The following is a 23,926-nucleotide window of genomic DNA, read 5'->3' as shown; positions in this document are numbered from 1 at the left end:
AGTTTGTAGGTGTTATAATATTAATAATAATAATAATAATCATTTATTTCAGACAAAAATTGTCCATAAAAAGTGTTAGTAACAATGAACTTATAAAACTATGTTAGTAACAACACTAAAACAAAATAAGACAAATTACATAATATTAATACCAAATACTAAATAGGATACTTTTGACTGGCCGATGGTAGGATAGAAGTTCTACTTGACTGTGTGCATTCGTATCCAGTGCTCCATTATCGGCGAGTCAAAACTATCCGTCAATGCGCCCAGGATGGTGTTGGCGCTGGCTCGCACCCGTCGCAACATTGATGCGCTACGCTTGCGCATTATAGCGCCAAAAGAGTCCACCCCCGCTTCGGCGAACATACCTGAAGCGCTGCACCGCCAAGACAACCCCATCAATAACCTAAATGCATTATTATAATGGACGCGCAGACCACTGTATGCCTTCCTCGTGTAGTTCACCCACAGACTACACGTGTAAAGCGACTGGCAATATGCTTTGAAAAGCGTGATCTTTACTTCTTTATTACAGTGTGCAAATCTGCGGGCTAACATATTGCAGCGGACGGACAGTGACCTGCGCTCCCTTTCCATGTCCTCGTTGTCTACGAGGTTCTCGACGACCCAATGGCCGAGATATTTAAAACGCGATACTCTCTTTAGAGCTGTACCATAAAGAGACACAGTTGGTACATGCAAACAGGGTTTTTTACGTGTTATAGTTTCGGAGATTTCGTGATGAGTGAGTCAACTTACCATCCCCTGTTTTAACCCCAAAAGGGAGTTGATTTCTAAAGATATATTGTTTGGACACCTTCTCATCATCTATAGAGCATACATTTTAAATTTCAAGTCTCTTACTTCAAAAACATAGAACTTTCATACAAACTTGCAACCCCCGTTTTACCCCCTTAGGGGTCGAGTTTCGTGAAATCAGCTCTTAACGGACGTTTACGCCCTATAAGGAGCCTATCTGCCAAATTTCAAGTTTGTAGATGTGTAGTTTCGGAGATTTTGTGATGAGTGAGTCAACCTACCATCCCCTGTTTTAACCCTAAAAAGGATTTGATTTCTAAAGATGTATTATTTGGACACCTTCTCATCGTCTATAGAGCATACATTTTAAATTTCAAGTCTCTTACTTCAAAAACATAGAACTTTCATACAAACTTGCAACCCCCGTTTCACCCCCTTAGGGGTCGAGTTTCGTAAAATCCGTTCTTAGTGGATGTCTACGTCTTATAAGTAGCCTACCTGCCAAATTTCAAGCTTGTAGGTGTTATAGTTTCGGAGATTTCGTGATGAGTGAGTGACCTTTCGCTTTTATATATATTATAGAAGATAAATTTCATATGTAACATAATTATCTCAATTTTAAAATACGAGTAAATTAAGGTAGAGATAAACAAATTTTCGAACATTAGAAAGGAACGTAACACAGTATTTATCTAATTACATTCCGAGAAGAAAAACAAAAGACGCATCCCGCATTCTCTCAGCGCCAAACCCCCATAACCATTGTATTATAATGTTATCTTTATATCTTTCTTTATTCCCAATCTTTTATTCTTACCACACACCGTACGAATATTTTAATTTCAAAAAGTATAACAAAATAATTTTTAACAAAAAAAAAACCGACTTCAAAAAGGAAACTAAAAAGTGAAAAATAAATTTACTTAGTACAAAGTAATTCGTATTTTGATTTAGTTAATCAGAAATGATTAAATAAATATTTTATAATTTTGAAGTTGGTTGCCTTGCATATGATAACCATTCACCGTAGCCTGTAGATGCCTGGAACACTGGAATCATCGCAAGCGCGTTGCTGACTTGACCCTGACCCTCCCCAGGCGCTCTGGTCTCCATACTCTCCACAGGAACACAACCCTTCTTGAGAGTAATATTATTTAGGTGTTATCAGCTGGTCGGTAAAAAAGTAAAGGTCGAAGTAAAAAACACGTGACAACATCATAACGAAACATCTCCTCGGACGCATAGGCCAATCGAGTGGAAGAGAGTTAGATGCGGCGCAAGCGTATAATGAGCGTAATGGGACAACGAGTCATCCTTTTTCGTGCGTGCAGCCGGCGTTCATCGATTCATTATACGTTGTCACGTCAAAAACGACTTTTCGAAATTCCAAGATCAGAATATTAAAAATTTCCATAAATATCTTACAATCTACCGCGAGGCTTACACCTCCCTATTATCTTCATCTCTTATTGTCTCCATCTTTTATCCCGGCGACTTGCTCGCTAATGATAATAAATTTGGTAATAATGGACTCGGCTATTGTGCTTTGCTTATTGACGCTTTCTATGCTAATGTTAGGAACAATATTTTTTATGCTAATATTGAGACGCTCTTTCGTCTAAAGGTCAGACAACATGTTTCACTGAAATTTTTGATTTCAAATCTTGGTGACAATATTGATATTTCAATTGTCATTTTTATTTAAAAACTAGCTGTGCCCGCGGCTTCGCCCGCGTAGAAATCAGTGTGTCACAAAGTTTTCCCGGCAAACTTCCAGTGAAACTATCATCGAAATCGGCTTAGCCATTCCGTAAACCCTCCTCTTGAAGCCCTCTCTCCATTGGTGAAACCGCATGAAAATCCGTTCAGTACATTTTGAAGGAATCGATCACATATACTTTTGGAGACTTTGTTTTATAATACACTAACTGTCGTCCGCGACTCCGTTCGCGTGGTTATGAAGATATGCATTACTATTAAGATGTTTAACGCCAATTATTTTTTTATTTCAGTCACTTGAAATGTTTATCCACATATAATTTAATAGTTATTTTTATAAAACTTCTCTATGCACCACATTTTTAGTTTTATTTTCAGGCTGCAGTATAAATAACCTATCAGGCAAACTTATAGCTGCTGTATATGTTTCATACAAACTATTAACCCCAATTAAACCCCCTTAGCGGTGGAATATCGCAAAATCGTTCTTAGCGGACGTCTACTAACTATAATCTACCTCCCTGCCTTTCATCTTTGTCCATCCTGGATGGATGTACCATCCAGCGGTTATGTCTAAGCCCTATAAGGAACCTACCTGCCTAATTTCAAGTTTGTAGCTGTTATAGTTTCGGAAGTTTCGTGATGAGTGAGTCAACCTACCATCCCCCGATTTAACCCCAAAAGGGAGTTGATTTCTAAAGATACATTATTTGGACACCTTTTCACTATCTATAGAGCATACATTTTAAATTTCAAGTCTCTTACTTCAAAAACATAGGACTTTCATACAAACTTCCAACCCCCGTTTTATCCCCCTAGGGGTCGAATTTCATAAAATACGTTCTTAGCGGATGTCTACGACTTATAAGAAGCCTATTTGCCAAATTTCAAGTTTGTAGCTGTTATAGTTTCGGAAGTTTCGTGATGAGTGAGTCAACCTACCATCCCCCGATTTAACCCCAAAAGGGAGTTGATTTCTAAAGATACACTATTTGGACACCTTCTCATTATCTATAAGGCATACATTTTAAATTTCAAGTCTCTTACTTCAAAAACATGGGACTTTCACACAAACTTCCAACCCCCGTTTTACCCCCTTAGGGGTCGAGTTTCGTAAAATCAATTCTTAACGGATGTCTACGCCCTATAAGGAACCTATTTGCCAAATTTAAAGTTTGTAGGTGTTATAGTTTCGGAGATTTCGTGATGAGTGAGTAAACCTACCATCCCCCGTTTTAACCCCAAAAGGGAGTTGATTTCTAAAGATACATTATTTGAACACCTTCTCATCATCTATAAGGCATACATTTTAAATTTCAAGTCTCTTACTTCAAAAACATATGACTTTCATACAAACTTCCAACCCCCGTTTTACCCCCTTAGGGGTCGAATTTCGTAAAACCCGTTCTTAGCGGATGCCTAAGTCTTACAAGGAGCCTACCTGCCAAATTTAAAGTTTGTAGGTGTTATAGTTTCGGAGATTTCGTGATGAGTGAGTGACCTTTCGCTTTTATATATATTATAGACTAGTTGTGCCCGCGACTTCGTCCGCGTGGAATATTGACTTTGGACAGCATTTTTTGGATATGTCTTTTGCTCTATTTTGGATTATAAACACCGTCGTTAGGGTATTTACATATTCAACGTGATTCTTTAAATTGGCATAACTTCTTTTATTTATGAACCGATTGACACGTCATCATCATCATCATCATTACAGACTATACAGTCCACTGCTGGACATAGGCCTCCACAAGTTTACGCTAAAAATAACGTGAACTCATGTGTTTTGTCCATAGTCACCACGCTGGGCAGGCGGGTTGGTGACCGCAGTACTGGCTTTGTCGCACCGAAGACGCTGCTGCCCGTCTTCGGCCTGTGTATTTCAAAGCCAACAGTTGGATGGTTATCCCGCCATCGGTCGGCTTCTTAAGTTCCAAGGTGGTAGTGGAACCTTGCTATCCCCCAGTCGCCTCCCACGACACCCACGGGAAGAGAAGGGGTGGCTAAATTCTTTAGTGCCGTAGCCACACAGCACAGCATTGACATGTAACAAACACTAAATTTTAAGTTAAGCTAACGATGATATATTAATGATAACCAGATTTAAATCGGATACGCTATTTCTGAGATTAACGTGCACAAACGCACAAACATACAGACAAAAATTCTACAAATAATTGTTTTGGGTGTTACTCGTATTGCGATAAAGATGTCAACCATATTTTTTCTCATGTATCTTCCATGTACAGACAGCAACCCTATACATTTTTATTATATTTATTGATTAATCCAATATAAGGGTTGAAAAATGTGTCGTAAAAAAAAAACTAGTAATCTCAGAAGCAATTATTTACGATTGATTCTTGACGATGCGATTTTGGATGGAGAACCTCATTTTTCGAAGTCGTTCAAAAATTGTATAAAGGCAGCGCATGAAGCCACAAACATCGTTTCAAAAGAAAATAGTCCTTTGCTCCAGAGTAGCACATTATCAGACCGTTATTAAAATGTATGTAGTTGGCTAGTTTCGTAACTAAATATTAGAACAGGAACAAACCGGGGACGGTTCGATTAAGCTTATTTACATATTTTTGCAAACATAAATACAAATATTTGTATTACAAAGGTAAGATGTTTGTTTGAAATTACCTGCCTATGGCGTGTTTACAGAACGAAGCTATCTATATTTATATTATTCTAACGTAGGGGAGATGGTTGTTTGTTCCTTCTTGTGTTGGAAAGAAATATTATGAAGATTAACAGATATAATTATACTAACGCCGTTCTGTTTACCGCCTGCGTAGACGTCGCGTTGGTGCAACGGTCACAGCACGGGTTTGTGATTGTAGCGTTGGCGATTGCGGTTTCGATTCCCGCACTTGACATACAGATGCTTGTAGTCTGGATGTTTGTGCAGTCCGTGTGGGCTTCCTCACCGTGCCTCGGAGAGCGCGTTAAGCCGTCGGTCCCGGTTGTTATCATGTACACCTGATAGCGATCGTTACTCATATTAGTGAATATATCCGCCATGATTTTAGCCGCCGCATTAGAGCAACGTGGTGGATTAAACTTTGATTCTTCTCCTACATGGAGAAAGAGACCTATGCCCAGCAGTGGGAAATTACAGGCAGAAGCGATCTGTTTCAACCGATTTCATTCTTCACAAATGAAACTTCAAATTGCGAATCCTATAGTACAACCCTACGTAACGATTCCCTTTATTTTCATAAAAAAATTTAGTGTATAGTATGGTGGTATGAGATTACGTTGGAAAGTATATTTCATACCGTTACGTGATCAAGGTGTCTGTTACTGGATGTAACAGCATATTTCTATACCACCATTCACTCTAAAATTACCAATAGCAAACGTCTATTTATGTTTTGGTTTGAGTTTTATTGTTTTAATTAATTATAATATGGTTTGTGTTGAACAGTCGACTCTCGTTAATTCAAACCTGCGATAATTCGAACATCTCTATAATTCAAAGTCATCACGAGTTCCTTACAAAATCTTTTTATATTTTGAACTAAATCAATACATTTGCATACACTTGGTAATTCGAATGAAAAAACGCTACGTAACAAAACGAGGCGTTAATTCAAACTCATCGGCATCACACACTCGATAATTCAAAGTTGCAGAGAGAAAGAAACAGAAAGCTTGTAAGTAAATTTCGAGACACAAAAAAAGTCAAACTTGTACATACATGTATCATCGTACACAAATCTTTGTTTTTATTACGATTAGTTTGACACACACTTCCGCACGAATTGATTTGTTTAGTTATGTTTCAGTTACTGTTACTCTTTCTTTGTATACAGATAAAAAGTAGAAGGAAGTTGAGAAGAAAGGTGACTTTTGCCATTGTTAAAGAACAGCAGTTAATAAATTTGTATTCTACATGACGTTGGCGAAATCATCTGTGCTCATTTGGCACTATTGAAAGCCATTTTAACCTGAAGAAGAAGGAGAAGAAGAAATTTGTATGTAATAATTGAACAACACGTAATAATTCGAAGTTTTATTTTATTTATTTATTTATTTATAGACACACCAACAGCATTACAAACATTACAATACAATAATCTATACTCCACAATATTAAGATAGTATGCATGCCAATTACAGGTATGTACATCACTGCTAATTAATTAAATTTGATCTTTATACAATCACAGATGGGGAAAAAATACAAAAAAAAAACTAATGTGAGTTCACGCTACATACTCTCGTACAGTAGGTAATATATGGAAAAATTCGGAAATATAATCTAAAATAGAGACTATAACAACAAACATAACAAGTATGCAGGTTATACAGAGGGTAATGAATAGAAATGCGCAATAAGTTTTTTTCGAATGCTGGAAACTGAATCATTAAAAATATCTATATCTGATATTGACGCGGCGAGTCGGTTGTACTCAGAGCATAATCGCGGTATTGGAGCACCTTTGAGAATGTTAAAGTTTTATCTATTTTCTCTCAAAAATTTCGAACCATTTGATATTTCATACACTCGATTATTCGTAATATTTTTCGAGTCCACCGAGTTTCGAATTAACGCGAGTCGACTGTACAAGCTTCGCCACACGGGAATATTAAGAGAAGACGACGACGGGCGACAGCGTCGTGAGCGCGCCGTGTCTATCTCGCGGGAAATCCTTGCATGACGACAGTGGAGCCAAGAAGCCTCCAGCGACAGTAGCGCAGCGGCCATAGTAGTGCCAAGCGAATAATCCCTCATCTGTATTATAACATTATTAATCATTAAATTATTATAAGCTAGAGACTCAATGAAATATTTATGTTTTAAACGTCGCTGTAGTACGAATCGATGTAGAATATCTGAATCATACTGACTTGTAATTTTTTTTTTCAAATTGTAGTGCTGTTATCGGCCTTTACAGCGTCACTGGTGAGAGGGCCAGGTACTATAGACACCGGCCGCGAAGGAAGTCCGCTCAGCTCCACTCCACACAAGCTGGTCCACGCCGGTCCATTCCGCTCATATCCGCATCAGAAGAAACGCGGTCTGAATGCACATGGAAACGATTCATTCAACATTCTTGATAAAGATTATCATTGTGAGGCACTATCACACGTGATATCACAATGAAGTAACGTAAGAAATTAAGCTCTACTGTTAATATACACAACCGTCCTTTGGATACAAACAATGATACAATTTTAGGCCCAGGACCTTAAAAACAAAACTTAAAAAACCAGATAACAAACGTTCTATACAAGTCAACGAAAATGGGTTTTAAAATATATAAGAATAATTGTGTTTGCTCTAAACGAAAAAAAAATCGACTTCAATTACATCGACAAGTAATACATCGTAAGCAGACAAAAAAATATAGTCAAGTAAATACGCGCTATCAAAGATTACTCTAAAAGTAGTCATCAGATCTAGATCAATTTTAAATCAAATTTAAATGAGACTATGTGACAATTATTGACAATTACAATAAAATTAATGAGAATTACAATAAAAAAATTAGTCAAGTAAGTACGGGTTATCAAACATTACTCAAAAAGTAGGAATCAGATTTCAATCAAATTGAAATGAGACTACAAAAAAAGCATTAGCTATCAATTAAATTAAGAATCATCAAAATAGATAAACTCACTGAAAAGTTACGGTTTAATACAACTTAGGTCGACGAAAAAATTGTCAAATAAATATGCATCTAAACTCTAAAAGTACTTGTAAAAGTAGATCTCAATTAAATTTAAATGGGACCAAATGACACGCAACACCTTTCTGTTAAGCTAAAAATCATCGAAATCGGTATATATTGTCAACACTGGGGCTGACAAGATTTTACATACCTGCCAGTTTGATACTTACAAAGTACATCAAATTTCAGCAAAATCGCACATCATCAAGTGATTGAACATTGATTTGCAAATTTCGGAAGGAGCTCGTCAAAAACTTTAAGCTCGTAAAATATATTATTAGTTAGGACTTGGTTATGGTAAATTTATAATCCGATAAGCCTTCGGTAAACAACTTATTTAAAATTTGAATAATTCATGAAGACTGTATATGTTTTATTATACACTAGCTGTGCCCACAACTTCGTCCGCGTGGAATAGTGACTTTTAATACAATTTTTTGGATATAGCTTTTATTATATTTTGGATTATAAACACCGACGTTTGGACATTCCAAAGAATTACATGTTCAAAGTGATTCTTTAAATTGGCATGGCTCGCTCGGTTGCGCGCTTCAGCCTCTAATATCCCACTACTGAGCATAGGCCTCTTTCCCCGTGTAGGAGAAGGATCAGAACTTAATCCACCACGCTGATCCAATGCGCGTTGGCGGATATATTCCCTACTATAAGTAACGATCGCTATCAGGTGTACATGATAACAACCGGGACCGACGGCTTAACGTGCTCTCTGAGGCACGGTGGGGAGACTGACTAGGACTGCACAAGCACCCAGACCACGGCAAACACCTGTATGGCCAATACAAATGTTTGTCATGTGCGGGGATCGAACCCGCAACCGCCAGCGCAACAGGTGCAATGCATGGCTATGACCGCTGCGCCAACGCGGCGTAAATTGGCATAACTTTTTTATTTATGAACCGATTGACATGAAACAAACATCAATTGTTAAGTGAAGCTTACTACAATATATTAGAAAAAACAACATCTAAACCAGTTAAGCAGTTTCTGAGATTAGCGGGCAAAAACGCACGCAGATAAACAGACAGACAAAAATTCTAACAATAATTGATTTGGGTGCTATTTGCGTTGATAAATAATATTTATCCTCAAATACCTTTCATATACAGACAGCAATCCGTTAATTTTTTATTATATGTACAAAAGTTTGACTTATGTAGTTTAGTTGATGGAATATTTCTCAGCAAGGGACGTATTCTTTACACACTTTTTTCAAGGCTTAAATTTTTAGTGCCAAGGGTTACTTGGGAATCTTTGCAGACAGAAACATTATCGTCAAAATGCAAATTTATTAGATAACAGAGTACTGGGTGTAGAATTTATGAATCTTTAATAACCTTATTTTAGTAATTTTGATAATTATTAAATTTTTCTTCATTTAAAAATATTTATGATATATGATATGTTGACCTATTTCTGGTATGTCGGTGCGTGTGCCGTGTCGGCGTCAAAACAGCGGTCGAGGGTTCGATTATCGTTCGGAGTAGATATTTATGATTATACAAATATTTATCTTCGGTCTGGTTGTTTATTCTTGTGGTTCTCCCCACCGTGCCTCGAAGAGCACAATCAATCAATCGGTCTTTGCCTAACAGTGGGATGTTACAAGATGAATCGTTATGCAGTTCTCATTATATAAAACTAGCTTTTACCCGCGGCTTCGCTCACATTTAATTTTTTTAATAAAAAGTATCCTATGTTACTTCTAGTATCTCCAAGAATATATGTACAAAGTTTCATGATGATCAGTTAAGTAGTTTTCGCGTGAAAGCGTAGCAAACAAATTAATTAAATTAGAGCCATCTAATTAGTGGGGATGATGTGTCACAATAGTATACAACTATATACAATAAAATAATTCGTTAAATTGTAGAATCTCATTTCATCTTTGTATCACTTTAAATGTGATTAACAAACAACCCTAACACTACTGTTGAACGCTGTAGTAATTTCAAAAACATTTATGTTAAAAATGCAACGTTACCTGCTCTAAAGTATCGCCGAGCTTCGCGAACACATTACGTAGATAAGCATATAAATTGCTGCTCACAGAACTATTCCCAAGTAATTGTTTTCCTTCCTATTCCTTTCCGCGTCATCAATGCAAATAGCTTGTATTTTTGCCTCTACCATTTATTTGCTATGTACAATTTTGAATAAAATATCCGCTTTAGAGCGCTTCACGATTGCAATCCTAATACATATTGCAATAGTGTTTTAACGCTGCAAGCGGCGTATATTCAATTTTGTACTCTATTACCAAGGATTTAAGTTGATATTTGATTGTTTCTAAAGATTTTATCCCTATAAACAATGCTGATCATATTACTAAAGCTCTCAAGGAGTTCAAATGAACGTCTTGAGGTAGCTTCTTTAGTATTTCTATCTTTAGACTGTAACGGTTTTATTTTTTAATATTTTTTTTTAATATTTACCACATACACCCACGGTCATCTGTTCTTAAAGTAAGCAACTTAATTCTTGTGCTATAGGTAACAGTCGACTGGTATAACTACATATTTTTTTTATAAACTTACATATAAATAATACATATAAAAATAAATAAATAATATACACAGACTCCGGGTGGGAATCGAACCCACAACCCCCGGAGCAGAAAGCAGGGTCACTACAAACTGCGCCCACGGGCTAGTCTAGTTTGACAAATCATACATTATGGATATACTTTATATTCGTAATTAGAATATTATTCCTGTCAGTTTCTGATTACTGATGACTAGCTGTGCTGCTTCGTCCGCGTGGAATTGAACAAAAAAATTATTGTTCAGTTCGCCGAGTTATAAAATAAATACATTTCTAAAATAAAGTAGCCTAAGTTACTCCTTGCTACATCAGCTATCTGCCAGTGAAAGTCCCGCAAAATTGGTCTAGCCAACAATAACTGTAACAAAAATTATAAAAAAAATGTTGTTTTGGTATATGTACGGCACATATATCCCAAATAGAAATATTTTCGTCTTCCTTCCCGACTAGAAAAAAGGTCAGGCTCAACCAGATCATGTATCTGGATGGGATCAGGATAGAATGAGGCATGCCTGATCCGGCAAGCTCTATCAGGACCAGGTCTGGTCCAGACGAGGATAGTCTGATTTAAATAAAAACATAATCAAGTATGGTAAGGCATAATGGATCAGGACCCGGTCCGGTCCAGATAAGGACAGCTTCATGTAAAATATAATCAAGTATTGTAAGGCATACTGGTTCAGGACCCGGTCCGGTCCAGATCAGGATAGTCTGATGTAAAATATAATAATAGTAGTTTATGCAACTGTCATAATTATAATGAAGGGTATTAAAACACGAGTGTGAGTTTATGAAACGAGCGCAGCGAGTTTCATAATAGTAACGAGTGTTTTAATACCCGTGTTATATGCAGTTGCATACACTACTTTATCTTCACTAATGCAATTAATCAAACAACAAGAGTAAAAGCTGACAATAGTTTATTTATAATAATTGTTCAAATTTTGGATGGTACAATTTTGAAAGTTAATGTTAATTATTGATCCAGCAGCTGTAGCGGTCGCGGGGCAAGCAGTAGAGCTCGTAGACGGAGTCGGAATAAGTTATTATATTCTTTTTCATATAATTTTCTAGATTTTTCTGGCAAAAGATTGTGAGTTAATTTTGTTGCCAATTCTAGAATATCCGGAGGCGTACAAATATCATCGTCGCTATCCATTTTTAACTTTTAATTTATTAAATTAAATTCACGCGTACGTGTGTTGTCACAGTGATTTTGCCGCCATTAAAATCTAACCAATGAGAGCGCAGCTGCGCGCATGCGCGCGATGTTATAATGAGATTTTACGATATCGATGTGGATATTATACCATCATGTGAAATTAAGCTTAAATTGAGTGTTTTGTTGTCTGCGCTATAACAGTAGTAATTATAAGTCAAGTATTGGAAACATAAGTAGAATGTTACAACATTAGTGTAGATAAACTATGTTAAGGCATACTGGATCAGGATCCGGTCCGTTATATTTTTTTAATTACTCGTCGTAAACGTTGAACCAAAAAAAGTTATCCACGTTTTATTTGAATATTTTTATACTTTTTAAAATCGTTACCGACCCTACCCCAATCCCCCAGGACGAGCATTCCAGGATGTTCTTGTGGAAGTAAGGTTACTACAGCGGTCACCTTACTCACCACAAGAACAACACAATACTGTTTGAAAACAGTACTATTTAGCTGTGATCTTCTGCAAGGTCGAGGTACTTCCCCGGTCAGGCTGCTCCATATTTTGAGCAGCATTTCCTGCTGTGCCCTACCTCCTCTTCACAAATATACCTATTATAATTATCTTAATTACCAAACATACTTACATAAAATGCAAATACAAATGAAAATGAGTAAGTTTAACATGAAACACTAGCCATAAATTAATAGGATGTAGGGACTATTTTATAAATTAGAACGAAAATTACGATTAAATGAAAGGAAATCCTAAGAGTTCGTGTTAACTCATTTGCAACACTATTCAAATTTGTTTTCAATTAAAATCGTGTACATTTACAGCGATTACTATCAATGTGTGTCAACGAAACGTGAATAGATGTAGATATTATACATTTATTAGCATGTTTAATTACAATCAAGATCTAAAAGTGACATATCTTTTATCACGATGATGATACAGCCTATCAACCACGCTGCTCCAATGCAGGTTGGCGGATAAATTCCCTACTAAGAGTAACTATCGCTAACTGGTATTTATGACAACAACCTATATACCAATTTATTTATATAATCAATATAATTATGTACCTGTGTGGTTATATAAATATATATATATATATAATTCTCGTGTCGCGGTGTTTGTAGTTAAACTCCTCCGAAATGGCTTAAATGATTCTCATGAAATTTTGTGCATATTGGGTAGGTCTGAGAATCGAACGACATCTATTTTTCATCCCCCTAAATGTTAAGGGTAGTCCATCCCTATTTTTTTATTTTTATATAAATTATTTCTTTTTTATTTTATTATGTTTTGGCGTTGAAGAATACGTACAACCCTAAATTTTCACCATTCTACCAGCAACCCCTATTTTTAAAAAGCGTTTAGCGGCAAGACAACGTTTGCCAAGTCAGCTAGTATACATATAAAGATTCGATTTCATTTCATTTCTATAAAAATAGTTTACAATTTAAATATTTAGAAATGACAAATGACGAGAGAAGAACAGCCTAACGTGCTTACCGAGGCACGGTGGTGCCTTCTCGTAGATATACACCTGGATCAGAACTTTTGTACAAAGACCCTGAGCAGAATCGAAATCGAGACTACCTATTTTCTAGCCGAATATGCACCACTATGTACTGTGTGGCTACGGTACTAAAGAATTTAGCCACCCCCTCTCTTTCCGTGGATGTCGTAAGAGGCGACTAAGGGATAACACAGTTCCGCTACCACCTTGGAACTTATAAAGCCGACCGATGGCGGGATAACCATCCAACTGTTGGCTTTGCAATACACAGGTCGAAGACGGGCAGCAGCGTCTTCGGTGCGACAAAGCCAGCCCTGCGGTCACCAACCCGCCTGCCCAGCGTGGTGACTATGGGCAAAACACATGAGTTCACGCTATTTTTGGCGTAAACTTGTGGAGGCCTATATCCAGCAGTGGACTGTGATAGGCTGTAATGATGATGATGATGATAATGATGATGCACCACTACACCAGAATGGTATCCCATATTATGCCAGTAAAATATAATTAAAAACTTCATGAAAGAATCATTCACAGTATACGAGTGTATTTTTTAATTTTAAAATGTCAGAGATCGTTTAACTGAAGGTTCTGAGAAATATAAAAGCCACTATTTTATACTACGGACATAATTAACAGAAATGAGACAGGCGAAGAGTTAAACGTAAACTGAGAGGTATGCTGTTTATAAGTACAGTTTATTTTACGCTAAGCGGGTCCTCAATTAAGTCACTTTAGTTAAATATGATTATTATTTATTACTTACAATTTAATATTGTTCAACTTTGACAAATTAAAATTTTATATTTATTACCTTTTTAACATAACTACGAGTAGGTCAGCAAACAAGCGTACGGTTCACCTGATAGTAAGCGATTACTGTAGCTTATGGACGTCTCAATCTAGTTACATAAAAAACATACATAAAGGGACGCTTATATAAGGAAAGGCTTAGTACTTTGTCTATCTAGATAATACTCTATTATAAGGACTCAGGTATGATTTCCCTATGAAAGAGTAACGATCATTTTCAGTTGTTTTTGATAACAATTGTCACTGATATATAGTATTGTTATTAAAGGTTCTCTTATTCCGTACTGTACAATATTTCTTCAATTTATTTGTAGAGAGATCTAGTTCTTCGGAACGCGATCAATCTCAGCTCCTCAGCGCGATCGGTCTTAACTGGGACGTCATTGTGTGACGGAGATGAAATAGAGATCGTCTTAGGTTTTACTGAAAATATTATATTATTGAAGAAAAACTTCTTCACGCAAGCTTGACTTAGGGAGTGAGCTCGTGATTGCGTGACGAGAATGTTACGAAAAGTGTGATCGGGCGAAGCGAATAGAAGTTGAGAGTTATGTTTCGTAAGTTTTACTTTAGTCGTGTGGTGTAAGTACACTTGTTTTTTTTATAATATAATAATTACTTCAACTTATGATTATTATGATCTACGCCTATTATATAAAATTTGATTTAACTTGTATTTATTTTTAAAGTACTCGTTGTCAGCTCTTATACTAACAGAACTTGTATTCGGAAATCGTTGGTAGTAAAATAAAATTATTGAACAATTGTGTTTCATGAGTATTATACAACATAAAAATGGTAACAATAAATTGTGATTATCTAAGTGCGACTTGCTTTAATTCTCAGTTATTTTCCTATTGAAAAAGTGTTTATTTCATTGTGTTATTACGCACAAACAACAACATAGAGTAACGCTGCAAACTTTATAGACTTCCTTACTTTAATTATCAAAGAAACGTGGTGCCATCATTGTATCGTCTAGTTTCACAATATTTCTAAATTATTTTTTTTTTTTCAATATAGCATTTACCCACATTTAATGAACACATGTACTATGTATTACTTTTAAAGCGATTACAAAACATGTTTCAAAAGGACTACAGAACCGCTATAATGAGTTCACGGTAACGTTACATCCAGTTTGAACCGGTTAACGCCAACACAAACCAGATTGTGACCGGTATAAACCGGTCTCAACCGCAACGCGTATTCGACTGTTCCGCATTGTCTACTTTTGACCTTTAAATCGGTTTTAACTTTTAATGGGGTTATTAATTTGTGCTTTGAATGTGGTTGGACCTAAATCCTTTTGGAGTTTTATACGAATGGGTATTTAAATTAAGTATTTGTGATGCCTCGAAGACCAGTAAATCTATGTACATAAGTTTCAGCTTTTATCATAGATATAGCACCTTCGTTGATACTCGTGGTAGAGAAATTATATGCCAGCGCGCAATAGAGGAGAGTTGTGAAGAATAGGGCTTTGATAATTAGTTACCGACCGATTTATGACCAAGGACTTAAAGAGGATAGCTAGCTAAAGCGAGAGATCGGGTCTTGTGGTGCCTGGAGGAGCCTTACAACCAGCAGTGAACTGTAATAGGCAGATAATAACCACCTACCTACCTTTTTAGCTACTAAGCTGAACTGAATCATTAAAAACAGCAGCTGAAGTACATAGGTCCTAAGTGATGAGAGTACATTGGTAACTTACGTATTTATTCAGCGTTAATTAGCATAATCATAACACATAAGTCCGAAAAAAAGATGAATAGTCTTTTTTGAAAGTTATTTTTGTAGCACCTCTCAATAAAAACAATCTGGTTCATAGCAACCATTTCAGTTCCCAGTTATTAATAGGTTCATTTTCACCGCTACATCTCCGAAACCAATTCTATTTCGCCTGATTGATCGCTGCAGTTATTTGTTCGTAGTTCGTTATTTCATCGATAACATTCGATGGGAATTTTGTTACATATATATTTTTTATTATAAAAATTTGTTAACATGCTTCAGTGGTACTTTATATGCCGTATGTTATTGAAATGTTTTTATTTTGAAGTTTTTGTGAGTATTTTTAAAGGATATTCAATAAAAGTGAAGTTGCAGAGTTGATGTTTCGTGTTTTATTCTTTTTTATGCTGTTCAGATGCTTTTGCGTACAAAAATTTTGAAGATATAACTTTATATTACGTGAATCCTTTTAAATTATGCTTGTTTTCTTTTAATTTTACTGCAATGAAAGTTATAAAAAAAAAACAAAAAATTAAAGTAGTAAGTAAAATATTACTTAATGGCATTGATATACGCTTCAGCCTGTAACACACCGATGTTGTGTATAGTCCTTTTTCTCCGTGTAGGAGAAGGATTGCAACTTAATCCACCACGCTGCTCCACAGCGGGTTGGCGGATATGTTCCCTACTATGAGTAACGATCGCTATCAGATATTTATGATAACAAGTGTATTAATATATAAAAAGATTTTTTTTTATTAATTTTGACATATTATTTCCGATTTGAGAGCTTTAGTTGAACAAAGTTTATGCTTAAAATAACTAACAACTTCATAATTACGGCAAAGTTTTAAATGAAAGCACATACTGCTAACTTAAAACGGAGTTCGTGTTAAAACTCATTATGTCATCATATTCCTGGGGCGCCCCGCCATCTTGTAATTAAGTAAAATATCAAGGACGTGAGAAAAAGGAATCATTAAAACTTGAAGATGTATTCGATTTATTTAAAATACTCAGATTAATGGACTTCTTTACTCAGTGTTTGATTATCAAATTTATCTAACACATTTACAGTCTCTGATAGGATGTATCAGCAAGATTTACTATAGGCCTGTCTAATTACTTTTTTGTAGATTGGATCTACGAATTTTGTAATAAACATAATGGGAAAAATTTGTCATGGCGGCGGTTTATGGAGGGTCGTGATCTGCGGCACTTCTAGGGTTAAGTCTTTTCCTATATATGGTGTAAAATGCCAGGAATAAAAAAATATATGTACTAATATACTCCTGTTAATATACAGTAGGCAGTTGGTTGCGGGTTCGATACCCGCATATGACAAATATTTGTATTGGTCATACAGGTGTTTGCCGTGGTCTGGGTGTTGATGCAGTCCTTGTGGGTCTCCCTATTGTGCCTCGGAAAGCACGTTAAGCCGTCGGTTCCAATTTTTATCCTGTACACCTGATAGCGATCGTTATTCATCGTAAGGAATATATCCGCCAACCCGCATTGGAGCAGCGTGGTGGATTAAGCTCTGATCCTTCTCTTACACGGGGAAAGAGGTCTATGCCTTGTAGTGGGATATTACAGGCTGAAGCTAGGAATTTGATCGGTACGTATTCACAGTTCTATCCCCATAGCGACAAAACAGGGAAGTCATTGTAACATTAATTAGTGTTTAAATTGAGTTCGTGCTTCAGGCGTCAGTCGTCAACTCGTCGCTGATTTCAAAAGACAAACTTTGAGTTTGCCGAGGTATTATCCTGTAATTTAGTTTTTATATAATTTTGTTGTTTTAATACAACAATATCATTGTAACAACCTGAAAACTTTACTTATGTAGTTGCGTATTCGATTCCTACTTGGAGGAGTATTTGAATTTTGGTTTTCTCTCAACTGGTAGTGGAGCAGTGTGGTGGATTAAGCTTCGCCTCTAATATTGAAAAAGAAGTTATGCCTAATATGCCTGGCAATACATTGGCATTTTTGCCTACAATCTCATCTATACGCTGTATTAAAATCACCATCATTTATTAATTGCCTCTCAAACCGACGTTGCCTAAGCCACATATTCAGAGCACCACGTGGACGGTCCACGAGGCTCGTTAAAAAGAGGTTTCGTTCCGACCCGGGGGAAATCGACCAGCTTTGATTGGACCGAGCGAAGCTATGTTCCACTCTGTGTGTGTATGTGTGTGTGGCCGGCGAAGTTTATCAATGATTGATATGATTTTCATGGTGTTACAAGCAGACAGATGTATGAGTCAGAGCTAATTAATCGATGATTGGTATGATTTTAAATAAATAAATTAAATAGTTTTTATTTTGCTCAAATTATGTAGTTTACATAATCAAGAAGCCCTGCGACCCGAGTTAGCTTAAAAAAGCTGTTACAGGCCACAGTGTCTTCCCTAAAAATTTGCGTTCAGATAGCGAAAACATAAATGATACTAGTCTGTATACAAAGATGACAACACAATAATAAAACAAGGATTATAAATACAGAATTTGGAAAAAAATAAAAAAGGGTGACAATTATTAAAGTTTGCAAATATTTACCATCAAAATAGATAACCCTACGACATGGGGGCATGTGGTATATGCGCACCGCGCTGTACGGTCATGAGGCGCTCCCGGCCGCTGTTCGCGGTGGAGTGTGTGCGGACGCAAGCGGCTCGGAGCGCCCCAACGCAGTCAGCCCTTCACTTACTTAATAATATGTTGGCCTCCAATAGTAGTATTGATATATTCGCTATGAATTCGTCTGAATTTGTTAAATCTTGATTTAAGTATTTAGAATTATGTTAATGTGTATACTCGTATTATAAGATAAATTGTTATTTCTTTAGTGTATTTGTTGTAGTGTTATTATTATTTTATGCTTATTTATTGTACGCCTTGGTTGTATACTGTAAGTACAATAAATGTAAACTGTAATAAATAAATAAATAAATAAAACAAATTTGTTTTTAAAAATAAGATTTTTTTAAAATTAATATTAACGAATATTTGATTAAGTATGTATATAAGCGAAGTGCAAGTGCTCGCATGTTGTTTTGTCTGTGTGTGTGTGTGTGTTTGTGTGTGTGTGTGCTTGTGCGTAATTACATGTATGGGTTCATGCGTGCGTGTGTTTGTGTGAGAGAGAAAGTAACTATGTTCTGCATGCATGCCTTCGTCTCTAATAATACTTATTTGTGTTTGTATAAAACGTTTTATTACAAATAAAGTTAAACATAAATTATTTGTATAAGTACCGTATAATTTAACTCAATTCGCAATTTTATTAGTTTAAACGCACGTTAATTGACTACAACAACGATAAGTGTATTAGCAAATTATTTAGTGTAACACGTGCATACAATGTTTGGTTTACGAAGTTACTCATTGATACGTTTAACGATTCGATAAATATTGTCTGTATTGAAATTCCGTTAGTTAACTGTCGGTTAATTCGTCGACGATACGCCCATATCCCTGATCAACTTGTAACGTACGATTATTTAAAATTATTTCTCTGTTAACTATAACTGTGTTGATTATTGAAAACTTTAGATATTTCTATGGAATTTTAGTGTTATTCATTTGTATTAATTTAATATGCTTGCCTGCTATCTACAAGTAACAATTCTAAGGAATAAAATATGAATAGGAATGAGGAGATCTACAACAAACGAAATATCGTGCTCAATGATTTGTGTGATATGGATTAAAGAATTGAATAAGAATTAAGAACTTAAGCGACTGGCTTAAAATAATAATATTATATATCTTTATTTCATGTTGTCTAAATAGCTCCTGTGTAAAAGCATGCTGTGTGGTTACGGCAATAAAGAATATAGCCAATCTCTCTTTCCGTGGGTTTCGTAAGAGGCGACTAAGGGATAACACAGGTCCACTACCACCTTGGAACTGTTAAAGCCGACTGATGGCGGGATAACCATCCAACTGCTGGCTTTGAAAAACACTTCTCGGTCGTCGTCGGTGTGACAGAGCCAGCCCTGCGGTCAACAACTCGCCTGCCCAGCGCGGTGACTATGGGCAACACTCATGAGTTTGCGCCATTTTTGGTGCGAACTTGTGGATGTCTATGTCCAGCAGTGGACTGCGATAGGCTGAAGTGATTGATGTGAAGTGATATAAAAAACAGATTTCTTTTCAAAGAGTAACTGCGTTGTTTCCGTCCGTTTTTGGATCGATGGAAGTTTAAATTTAACCATAAATTATCACAGCATCATGATCTTGGAGCTCTAGTCTCCCTGTGGCATGTTTTTCATACGCTTCAGCCTGTAATATCCCACTACTGGGCATAGGCCTCTTTCTCCATATAGGAGAAGGATCAGAGCTTAATCCACCACGCTGCTCCAATACGGGTTGGCGGATATATTCCCTACTATGAGTAACGATCGCTACCAGGTGTACACGATAACAACCGGGACCGACGGCTTAACGTGCTCTCCGAGGCACTGTATGTTTTTCATGAGGTATACATAATTATTGACACAATTTTTGTATGACAGTATATTTCTACATACTACTATGAGTACATACTGCTATGAGTAATGTTCGCTATCAGGCATATATGATAACAACCGGGACCGGCAGCTTAACATGCTCTCCGAGGTACGGTGAGGAGACCCACAAGGACGGATACTAATTTTTACATTTATCATTAATTACTTTCTACAAAAAATTCAATAATAATGTCAGATACATATAATCTCAAATGGCTCTCATAAAATTTAATGAATTGACTTCGCGCGTCTTTACAGGAACGATGAGGTGTTTACGCAGTGATGTTTATTAATTTCATTTCGTCCCTAACATATTTTAATCATGAATATTGTCGGAATACAAATTTACCGTGGTATGAAGAATATTATATACTTGTGTTGTTTCACCAATTTCATTATATCATGTCATCCAGTTTTATAGCCTACAGCGTTCGTTAATAAAAGTTTGATTAGACGTGTATATAACTTTCTAAATGGGACACGAAAATGAAATAATAAGCTCTTTAGTTTGACTAGCAAAATGTTGTATATTAAAACCCACGTTATTGTTATAATACTGAGAAGTCACTTTGGTTGAATACAGCACTCGGGAATTAATTTTCTAAATAGAAAGTTATAGACATAAATAAGATATGTTCAGAAATTAAAAAGGAATGATGTGTAATACTTTTCCATCAAACAGTATTTTGTAAGGAAAAAAAACCGTCAGTGTCGGACCACGTCCTAGTTTTACTAGGCAGTCACAGAACTGTCGATCTGTAGTTATAATGAAAAATCGCCTGTGGTATTAATATAGTGCTTGCATAATTAACAAAAGGTATGGGCATTTTGAGCCCGTGGATGTAATTTATAAATAAAAAAAATAGAAATTTTTTTTAGTGTTGGATAGCTCAAGAAAGGCTATTAATAATAATAATATCATGTCATATCTATTATAATAATATCATGCTACAAATAAAAGGAAGGGAGCGTCAGTGAAAAATATATCCAAAAAAAAACAATCATAAAAATTGTTAAAATATGTTTGTTATAAAAAAAAATCTATGCTAACGTGACTAGCAATAAGTTTAAAACAAAAAAAAACTTGAGATTCGAATTTTTGGATTTAATACCGCTGTGAAAGAACTTTCTTGTCGCCAAAATAACTTTGATTCAACGCTTTGGCAGAATCAAATCCGTGTCTCATCTGTTACCAGAAAAAAAATTTGTATCTCACTCTTACAGGACATATTTTTTGATGTAATTCTTTTGATGGCCGTTGTGTTATTGGCCGCGATATAATACAATAAAACTTACCTACGCAGTAATCGAAACTAAGATAGACATGTACTTTGTTAACCGACTTCAAAAAAAGGAGGAGGTTACTCAATTCGACCGTATATATATATTTTTTTATGTATGTTTGGGGATAACTCCGTCGTTTATGAACCGATTTTGATAATTTTTTTTTGTTAGAAAGAAGATATCCCTAGTTTGGAACCATGGTAAGGAAACCAGGATCTGATGATGGAATCCCAGAGAAATCGAGGGAAACTCTCGAAAATCCGCATAACTTTTTACTGGGTGTACCGATTTTGATGATTTTTAATTTAATCGAAAGCCGATGGTTATCATTTAGTCACATGTAAATTTCATCGAGATCTGATTACAACTTTTGGAGTAATCTTTGATAATGCGTATTTACTTGACTATTTTTTCGTCTACCTACGTTGTATTACTTGTCGATATAATTGAAGTCGGTTTTTCTTCGTTTGCCTGCAAATACAATTATTAATTTACTACTATGGGTAAGAAGACATTGTTTGACTTAAATGTTCGGATTCTTTTGAAATGTCTGTCATGTAGTGATGCAAGAAGCTTATAGACGCCTACAACACCAAAAGCATCGCAAGCGCTTTGCCGATCCTATAACCGCCACCCCCTCGGACCTCTGGTCACTTTACTCACCACAGGAACACAGCACTGTTTGAAAGCAGCATTATTTTGCTGTGATCTTCTGTAAGGTCGAGGAACTTCCCCAGCCGGGCTGCTCCATATTGTGAGCAGGATATATCTTGCTGTGCCCTACCTCAGTTACTTAAATAATTATAATTATTATTCTCTATCTTCTTCATTGACGCCGCGTTGGCGCAACGGTTACAGCCATGGATTGTACCTGTTGCGCTGGTGGTTGCGGGTTCGATCCCCGCACATGACAAACATTTGTATTGGCCATACAGGTGTTTGCCGTGGTCTGGGTGTTTGTGCAGTCCTCGTGGGTCTCCCCACCGTGCCTCGGAGAGCACATTAAGCCGTCGGTTCCAATTTCTATCCTGTACACCCGATAGCGATCGTTACTCATAGTAGGGAATATATTCGCCAACCCGCATTGGAGCAGCGTGGTGGATTAAGCTCTGATCCTTCTCCTACATGGGGAAAGAGGCCTATGCCCAATAGTGGGATATTACAGGCTGAAGCGTATCTTCTTCATTTACATAATCCTTATTATTTTTTTTAACATAAATTTAAAAGTGCTATCAATAAACTACACAATTCTGAAGAAAACTTTAAATACTTAACTATCCACATTACCGGACTATGTAAGTACATCTTTGTTAAGTAATCTCTGATAGTCTGCAATTTTAATTAGCATCCGCTGGCGTCAGTGCTTCGCTGAAAGTTTAATAGCGTGATAAATGTTTTTATAACAGTTCATCGCTTGCATCTGATAATAATTAGATCTTCTCATTGTTAGCTGAAGTCTCGACCTTTGCTGTTCATATTTTGATATCGCTATAAGGTTTAGCTATAATTTCACAAACATTGTACTGACAAAATAGAACACAAATTAAGAATTGTTCAATTTTACATTTTTATTTTTATAATATAAATGTTTTCATTTCATCTAAATATATACCAACATAAAAATATTTTTAACGTTTCTTGTATATTTTTGTTCTATCTTTATTTAAGTATACTTACAACGACTACATACTGTTTGTTCATCATCTGTCAAGTCAATGATGACGGGCTGAGATGACTCAGAAGGAGTACTGGATACATTTAATAACTCGGAGAATAAGTTTTGCCTACATTGCGATCTAGCCTGAGAGGCCTCTTGTTCTAAATCTACAAGCTCCAGGGGAGTCGCGAGCTGTGAACGGAGCAGGGCTATAGTTTTTAAATTATTGTCGTACTCGTCGTAGCACTTGTCGACTAAGAAGTGATAATGAATTTGCTATTATTGTAATAGTGTCATTGTGACTTATATTGAAGTATCAAACGTCAAAACACTTAGTATTACCGTTATGATCACCTTCAAATGATCCCGAAATATGTAACGCTACTAAGATCCTCCAAGTAAAAATTAATCTAAAAATTAGCGTACATTTTTAAACTGATGGCACCTTTTATAGTTTCCTTTTTAATTTGTATAATTTGTTTAAAAATTCATC

The 23,926-nt window shown here is 36.0% G+C and overlaps 1 protein-coding gene across 1 annotated transcript; it reads right to left on the bottom strand.

Annotated features, from left to right (window-relative positions):
* Nucleotides 1-201: 201 nt before the first annotated feature.
* On the bottom strand, nucleotides 202-600 carry LOC123663596. Its single transcript, XM_045598267.1, has one exon. The coding sequence runs from the start codon at nucleotides 598-600 to the stop codon at nucleotides 202-204; it is 399 nt and encodes a 132-aa protein (XP_045454223.1).
* Between the last annotated feature and the right edge of the window lie 23,326 nt (nucleotides 601-23,926).

This window comes from Melitaea cinxia, chromosome 20 (assembly GCF_905220565.1).
Source record: "Melitaea cinxia chromosome 20, ilMelCinx1.1, whole genome shotgun sequence".
NCBI lineage: Eukaryota > Metazoa > Arthropoda > Insecta > Lepidoptera > Nymphalidae > Melitaea > Melitaea cinxia.
The sequence above is the reverse complement of the archived record's forward strand: the minus strand, read 5'-3'. Positions and strand labels throughout refer to the sequence as shown.